The following is an 8,143-nucleotide window of genomic DNA, read 5'->3' as shown; positions in this document are numbered from 1 at the left end:
TTGAGTGTGAATGATATTGAATAATGATAATTAGTCTCATTTGTAAGGAGAGAACAATCATTCCCACAATTGGGTGTACTTGTTAGTAATAATACCTGCTGCGTTCTTCATAATGATCAGGACACAATTTATACCTCAAATTATTCTAAAAGGTAGGGTAATAGTGCCAGGAGTGGATGGCTTAGGTAGATGGGGAGTTTGGTTTCCTCACAAATATCTATTAATAGCCCTCTACAACAAGTAAACTGTACATTTCAAGAAAAACCATGTGCTTGCTGAGCAAACATGCAGTTTTAAGAGTCTCACACTTCTTTCTACTCGGACTGTTCACCCCAAGCCCTCCTAGATGGAAATTCTGGAGCTGCTCTAGTTTGCAAATTGGGAATCAGAGAGGTAACAAGACTTACAGAAAAGTGGTAGGCCCAGAACTCAGGTGGTTAAAGTTCTAAGCCTATGTTCTGAACCACTCTTTTATTCATGGAGGGTCTGGAGGAGGGCTTTAAGCTAAAGAGAGGAATAGAATCTGACTTTTACTAATTCTATCCCAACAATAAAAGTCGTAACCTCTGAAGTTTGGATTTTACTTTACTCAAATGATTTTAGATACTGATAAATAAAATTGGGGGAAAAAGACAACATAATCCATGATTGCTGAAGGCAGAGAAAAGGGTTTTAAGTATAAAATGTTTAGTTATGCTCACAAATAGCTTTAAAAAAACAAATCTGTTAGTATGGAACTGGAGTCTAGTATCCGTGATGAAATTTTAATTTTCAAGCTTACCATCACATTAAGACTTCTGCTCCAAGTCTTTTAGAGGAGCTAGGAGAACATCTTAAAAAAAAAAATGAAAAAGCAAATATTAATTTGATCCATCCTACTGGTTATTCTTCTGCTAAAAATATATACTTAACAATAACTTTAAAAGCTGAGTTTGAGCCTTCAATTGAAGAAGTCTTTCATCAGCAATGATAGAGCACTCTAGTTTTCCATAATAGGAAATATGCCTTATTTTGCAAAACCTCAAAGTTTATACCTCTATATCCATTAACTCTTAATCCTCACAAGAAACTGGTATTTTATGGTTGAGAAAACTAAAATTCAGAAGCCAATGACTTAAGAGCTAGCTGTGGTAAAATGGTTTTAAATACAGAATGTTTCCTACCCTATCTCACTGTCTCCCAACAAACATCTTACCCAAGTATTTGTGATTATTGATGTTTACTGTTTGAATTTGCAATATTACAACTCACACAATAGATACATGGCACAAAATTGAAATTGTTTTATAAATCGAGTTTTATCTTACTAAAGTCACTCAGTATGAGTCCTACAGGAATAAAAAGATGTACTATCAATAATTTCTCCATATTTAGTTTATTTTTTGGTTTTCTTAAGTAAGGGCAATTCTAAAATAATTCATATATGCTTGGAGGTTGCTCTGTCTTAAGTAGTTTTCAGGACACTGATAATTCACTACAGGAGTTAGGGAGCTCAGGGGATGAACAATGATCTGGACGTCTGGAACTTCTTTAGGAAATGACTTAAAAAGTCATGATGTGATTAATTCTGACGAACTCAAGAGAATTTTAAAATTGCCCACTTCATATAATCAAAAGATTGTTTTCAGTATAGAGAAAGTGAAATACTTTCACTACTTATAGGGATAACTCAAGGTCAGAAGAAAAGCAGGCCAGATGAAAGAGTGAAGGCACACATGTAAGGCCAGACTAAGAAGAACACTTTAATACTTGAGTCTAAACTATTCAAAACCTAGCATACCTAAGAATCAATGAATAGAGGAGGAATAAGGAGTTACAATGCCTGTTAACCTACAATATTCTTTCATAAAGTTTAAAAGAAAAACAAAATAAGTGTTAATGAGAAAACTTGGTTTGAGATATTACAAAGTTTAAGAATCCTGAAAGATTTTAACTAAGAATTAAAAAGCAAGGTAATACTTAAGGTTTAAAACAGTTTGGGAAATGTAAAGAATTTGTCATTACTGAGAAAAATGTAAGAATACACATTATGGGAAAAGACTGTTGGGATGTTTCCGTATTTATTGTTTTACTTGTATGTATGTAGATTTAACTCCTAGCAACGGATTTGAAGGTCACAGCAAATAAAACTATTTTTTTTGTTTCATCAAACTATATAGAACAAACTACAAGTTCCTGATATGAGGGAAAACTTTGAGCAAAATGAGCACCAACTTCAACCATGATTTTCTATAGTAGAACATAGTTAATTACCAAAACAATTTAAACATTTAAAATATTTGATTTTGTGCATACTGAAAATGTGCAGTCTTATTTTTACAGCATTTCCATTTAAAAGAACGATTTCCAAAGAGATAGCTGTATTTTTAGCTGCTTTGTATAAGATTTAATAGGCATTTCTAGGAAAATAAATGACATCAAAACCCATTTGACTGATTTTTCTCTCTGTCCTTTGAGACTCTAGTCCACAATATTATGTCAACTCTTGATTTTCCCTGAATGGTTTATCTACTTTCTGGATTCTCTTAATAACCCAGAGTCTCTTCCCTTTCACTATCCTGGCAATTTCCAGGCTTCCAAAGATAGAGCTGATTATAATTAGACCATGGTATGATGTAGTGTATGTTTCCCAATGCATATATTTGCCAAAAATAATTTTTGTACTGTCTGTTTTATATTATCCATTTAAAAATTCTTTACCCCATCATTAGTGCAAATAAGGCTTGATCAATATTTGAATTTTTACTATGTACATTTTACATGTATATTTTATCTTCCTGATTCTGATATTTAAAAACCTATTCTATGCTGATTAAAAATTTGAATATACCTAATCCAGTTTTAAATGAAAGTGTTATCTGAGCTATTTTGAAATTCTTTTGCTTTAATATATGGTAAATATGAATTAAACACATGAAAAATTATATAGAATTGAAATGCCCAACCTAGAATAATGCTTATAAGAAAAATTATACATGTTTCTCATTTAAAAACTCTGATAATGAAACAATAGACTATATAGCTCTACAACTTAATATATGTCAGCAAGAATATAAATACACTCTCCTTTCCCCTTTCTCTAACTTCTGGCACTTAAAAAAAAGTATTTGTGAGTTATCAACATAGTTACCTTTTCAAGAGAAGCTGTTTCAAATAAAAATTTAAAAAATTACTTTATTGTAGAGCAAAAAATATGACCAAAGATTTCCACTATTCTTCTTTGGCTTCAGAAATAAAATTTATTTTCCTTTCCTTCTCACTCCTCTGAGATTTTAAAGACTTTTGGTTCCTTCCTCTGTATACAAGAATTCTCCACATTTCTACCTTACAAACTAAACTGGAGAGAATGTGCTCATCTATACTGCATAAGCAAAGATCAGAACCATAGCTACAAGTAGGGAGGATGGGAAGCAGGCAGTAATGAAATGTATTGTCTGTAAAGTACTTAAAGATAATAAAACAGACTAAAAGTTGGCTTACTTTTTGTTATCACCATGTACCAGTGATAGTGTCAGAGACAGTACATTCTTCTCTGGGGTGAAAGGTTCCTACTGGCATGCTCCCCACCCCCGCAAACCATGCCCCCTCCCCCCAACTCCCTTTCATAAGCCACTGAAGGAGATTCTACTCATTTTATCTCATAGTCTCCTGGCTTATTTCTCATAAGATGTCCTCACCTCAATGAAATTAGTTGATGAACAAGCACTGTCTTTATACTGTAGCAATGGCTTTGACACTTAACTAATTTTCTTCATACCCAAACCACTGTTTTGTGTGGCTTTATATCTAGCTGCCAGAAAAGCAAGGACAAATATAGGACTAAAAGAATACAGATTATAAGAGAAAGCAGGATATTTAAATAAAACATTAGGCTGCAGCTTTTTCATATAGATTAATTAAAACTAAATCATAGGTGAAGAAAAAAAGTCCTGAAAATCAGGGTTGCATTTGGGGAAATGTAAAGAAGGGCACAGTTGAGTTAGATGAACAAGGAAAAAAATGTCACATTTAAAATTTAATTAAAATTGTAATAAATGTATGCAAGTTGAATGAAGTTAGTTTTAAAAGGGAATGGTTAGTCAATGTTTCAGCTGGTATTTTTCTTATTCAGTACTCAGATATTCACCTGAAGTTACTTTTGGGAGCAAAGTTATTAGACTTCAAGATGACTTTGTATTCAGACTGAAAAAGTCAGTAATGAGTATACCACATAGCTTACAAAGCACCTTGCCATAAAATGCATTATCTTGTTTGAGCTCCAAACAATCCTGTGAGTCAGACACTATAACTAGTGGGAAGTAGCACATGTACCTGAGGATAGAATATTGGCCACCACATAGCAATTGTGTGAACTTGGGAATATTGGCTGCTTTGTACCTTGGTTTCTCCGTATGAGAAATGGGGATGATGAATGTTCCTACCTCGTAGCTATTGTGGAATTATATGAGGTAATACATGTAACACTTTAATATAGTACCTGGTCCATGAAAATGCTCAATAAATGCTCCTATTATTATTTTACCGGCCAAGAAACAGACCAGGAGAGATTAAATTCAAAGTCATGTGATTACTGAGTAGCAAAGCTAGAAGCAGAATTCTAGACTGGATATATTCCTACTACCCTGTACTATCTATGAATATCTACTTTTAATTAGAGTATGGATTAGCCTTTGCACTATTTTTACAGTTTTCTTTTTTGCAGCTGAAAATGCCATTTGAGTTTGACAAATTCAATGGTATTATTAACATCATTTTCTTTTCTTTCAGTGGGAATATAAGTTAATCACAGGAAAAAGGAATGGTCTCTATGGACAACTAGGGTAGAGACTACAATCTAGAGCTAGAAAAAATTTTGTCTTTTCTTTAAACCTCAGAAAAATGGAAATAAAGTTTGCTAGTTGGTAGGTAGCAGAAAGACTGCAAACTCTGTGAGCACAGGGATATTTGGTTACTGCTAAATCTCAAGACTCTAGATTAGTAGGTATACAAATAAACATTTGCTCAATGACTAAATATTTAGACTGAAAACGTCAACTTTAAAACATGTCCTTAACAGTAGGATTTACTTAGCTATGACATGCTTTTCTTTCTATTTTTAACTGTATAACTAAAAAGTCTATGGTCACCTACCATAAAATAGAGGATTTTTATTAAAAGATTCAGAGTAAGAAATAAAAGACTAAATAAGGCCTTGAATAGCTTTATTGAAATCTGTATAAATAAACATGCACATTTCAAATGTAAACGCAAGTGAACTCAAGTGCAGACAAAATTTTAACCTCTGTCATGCAGGAGGTTAGTTTACATTAAAAAAAAAAAAAAAGAAAGAAAAAAAGAAAAGAAAAGAAAAGAAGAGAAAAAAGGAAAAACCCAAAGCAGCTTTAAAAATACCAGGATGAAAAACCAGCTTTAATATCACGGTATAAAGCAAAGCCATGATCAACATACCTCATTTATCCTGGTCAAATGCATTTCTCTTTCACTTTTAAATGCTAACATAAATAAATAATTTACCAAAATGTGCACTCACAGAGTGAACTTTTATTTACAATACACAATTTATAATCTATTGTATTTGATTAGTTCAAGTGAAGAACATTATACTTTTTGCTTTAATAACAGTGGGACACAAAGCAATTTCTCAGGTAGTCGATATGTGAAATGTGCCCCAGCATTTATTTTCTATTAAAGGCAGTATTGTATGCCAACTGACAATACATTCTTTCAACTAGATCAAAGGGAAAAAGCAGCAAATGAAAAATGTTTCAAATGTTCACACATATTTTTGGCATCCTGGATCCTTGAATGTGGTGAACTAAAATAAAATTCAAGGTTTGTATACTTTATATACTGTACAGGTTCTGACTCTGGAACATGCAAATGCCAATTCTCTTGTAACAAGTTACCTTCTGAGAAAAGCTGTAAGGCTATGGTGAATTCCATCAGGAACACACAAAGAAAGTTAACAGACCTACCTGTAAAGCCAATTGTCCATTAGTGATTTAAAGGCCAGTATATGAAAAAAAATTCTCATCTAAGCTTGATGTAATTATTACTATGGATACAGAATACTATTAAGTTTGTCCTTATATTACAATACTTGGGAGAGCTGAAAGTTGCCAAATTACCAAAAAATGGGGTAGAGAAAAACAGACAGCCAAAATTTTAATTTTGGACCAACACCAGATTAAAGATATGCATTTTAAAGCAAGTCAAAAAGAATTTGAATATCTAGGGATAGATCCCAATAGCAGTAAAAAATACTTACATTTAACTGAAAAGTGACTTTCGATGAAGTGTGAAATCTAGAACCTGTTTCCACAGTAGTAATAAGATGAACATAACATTCTGGATTTTTTATGATACTACAAAAGGAAATAACTTTTTCAAGATTATTTCTTATATCATGATTTGGTTTTATAACAGGCCCACATTGACTACCAGGTAAAGATTTGAAAATTTGGTTTTCCAAGAATACTACTGCAGTATTTATGCCACATGGATACCGCAGCTAAATATCATAGTAGTATATGTGGCAGCTTAATGCACATGAATTAATTATCCAAAAACTAAGTTCAGCCAGTTTTCTTGCAGTATTATTTGAGCAAAATAAATGACCAACATCCACAAATTTAACGTTTGTCATCAATTAACTCACATCCAAAAAATTAAAGAAAACATAATTCATCAAAACAGCAGCAAACTTAAAAGGGATTTATTTGTGATTTCCTATATATATTTAGCTTGTAAATACAAGACTGTAAATGTATTAAGAGACAATTTCTGTTAAAGTTTTCATTGTGTTTCACTTCAAGTACTGCACAAGTTAAAATCTGATAAAGGATTTACATTCAGTTATCTGAAACTCCCCATCTCAGACTTTTGTTTAATGTGGTGGGTAACTTCATCATTTTGATACCACCAGCAGGAAAGTCTCTCTTTTATGGCTTCTAGGACTTTCATTAGTTAGTGTGCATACAGTTTTCGTTTTCTATATCATTGTCATTATCATTGCTATCTTCATCACTTTCTAATGGGATGCCTGTGGCAGCTGAAGCACCTTTAGTTTCTCGGTCAAGAGGAAAAAAGCCAGTTCCACTGAAAGTGTCTTGCCTCTGGTAGAAGAGTACATATGCTGCTTTGGACTGTTAAAACAAACAAAAAAAAGAATGTTAAAATGGTTATGATTCTTAAAGGTAACATTAAATACAGTATGAATTTTTAGCTGGTAACCAATTTTGGTGACAGGACATAAATCAAGAAAACCACACATGGTCAAATGGGGGTTACTAAAACTGAGTAAATATAAGATGACTTCTATATATAAAGGAAAAATGGTCACTGGATTTAACATTTTTTATTCTCTTCTAAGTTAGCTGGATAGATAAATAAATCCAACTGTATCACAGATTAACCTAGTTACTCTAAAATGAAATAGAGTTCTATGCTTTCTTCCCTCCTGTCTCTAAGAAAAAGGTAAGCTTCTTTCTAATAGTAATAACTTCATTCTGTATTTGCTCTAGATTCTAACTTTTCTTACCATCTTAAGGATATTGCTCCATCAATCATCACTGTGTATCTTTAATGAGTCCTTATCTATTGGACTTTTGGGCATAAAAAATACTTAAGTCTTTTCCCATCATAAATCCCTCTCCATTCTACCTCTTCTTCTAGCTGCCATATACCTCTTCCTCTTCCTCATAGCCAGGCTGGAGACAGAAAATCTAATATTCATCATTCACTCTCACGTACACTCCTCAATTCAATGTGACTGCCGCAACCATTCTAATAAAATGGCTTTCACTAGGCTCAAAAACCTCCTATTAACAAATTAAATGGATGCCTTTTTTAGCTAATCTTTCTGTAGCATTTAATGCTTTATTACTCCTCTTTCCTGCATTAAAGCATTTTTGGCTTCTGTTACACCACTTTTCCTTAGATCTTCCATCTCTACAGTTTCTTCTACTTTTCTGTGGGCTCTTTAAATGCTGACCTTCAAAAAATATCATGTTCTGTCCTCAGCCTACTGCTCTTTCTCAATCTGTATCTTCCCATAGGTGACTCATTCGAAACTATGGTTTTAACTGCTACCTAAGACAGACAATTCAGATTTATAACTGAAGCCAGATCTCACCCTTGAGTT

General features: G+C 32.9%; 1 protein-coding gene across 3 annotated transcripts in view; it reads right to left on the bottom strand.

The window, feature by feature from the left end:
• Positions 1-5,300: 5,300 nt before the first annotated feature.
• Positions 5,301-8,143, bottom strand: part of USP15 (ubiquitin specific peptidase 15) — a 126,609-nt gene continuing 123,766 nt past the window's right edge. For all 3 annotated transcript variants that reach the window (XM_082849993.1, XM_082849994.1, XM_082849995.1), the window contains one exon: positions 5,301-7,145. In XM_082849993.1, the coding sequence (XP_082706119.1) occupies positions 6,963-7,145 (183 nt within the window). In that variant the 3' untranslated portion in view covers positions 5,301-6,962. The remainder of the gene's footprint in view (positions 7,146-8,143) is intronic.

The sequence above is a fragment of the Leucopleurus acutus genome (genome assembly GCF_964270905.1).
Source record: "Leucopleurus acutus genome assembly, chromosome: 11".
NCBI lineage: Eukaryota > Metazoa > Chordata > Mammalia > Artiodactyla > Delphinidae > Leucopleurus > Leucopleurus acutus.
Note: the sequence above shows the minus strand (reverse complement) of the source record. Positions and strands in the feature narration are given on the sequence as shown.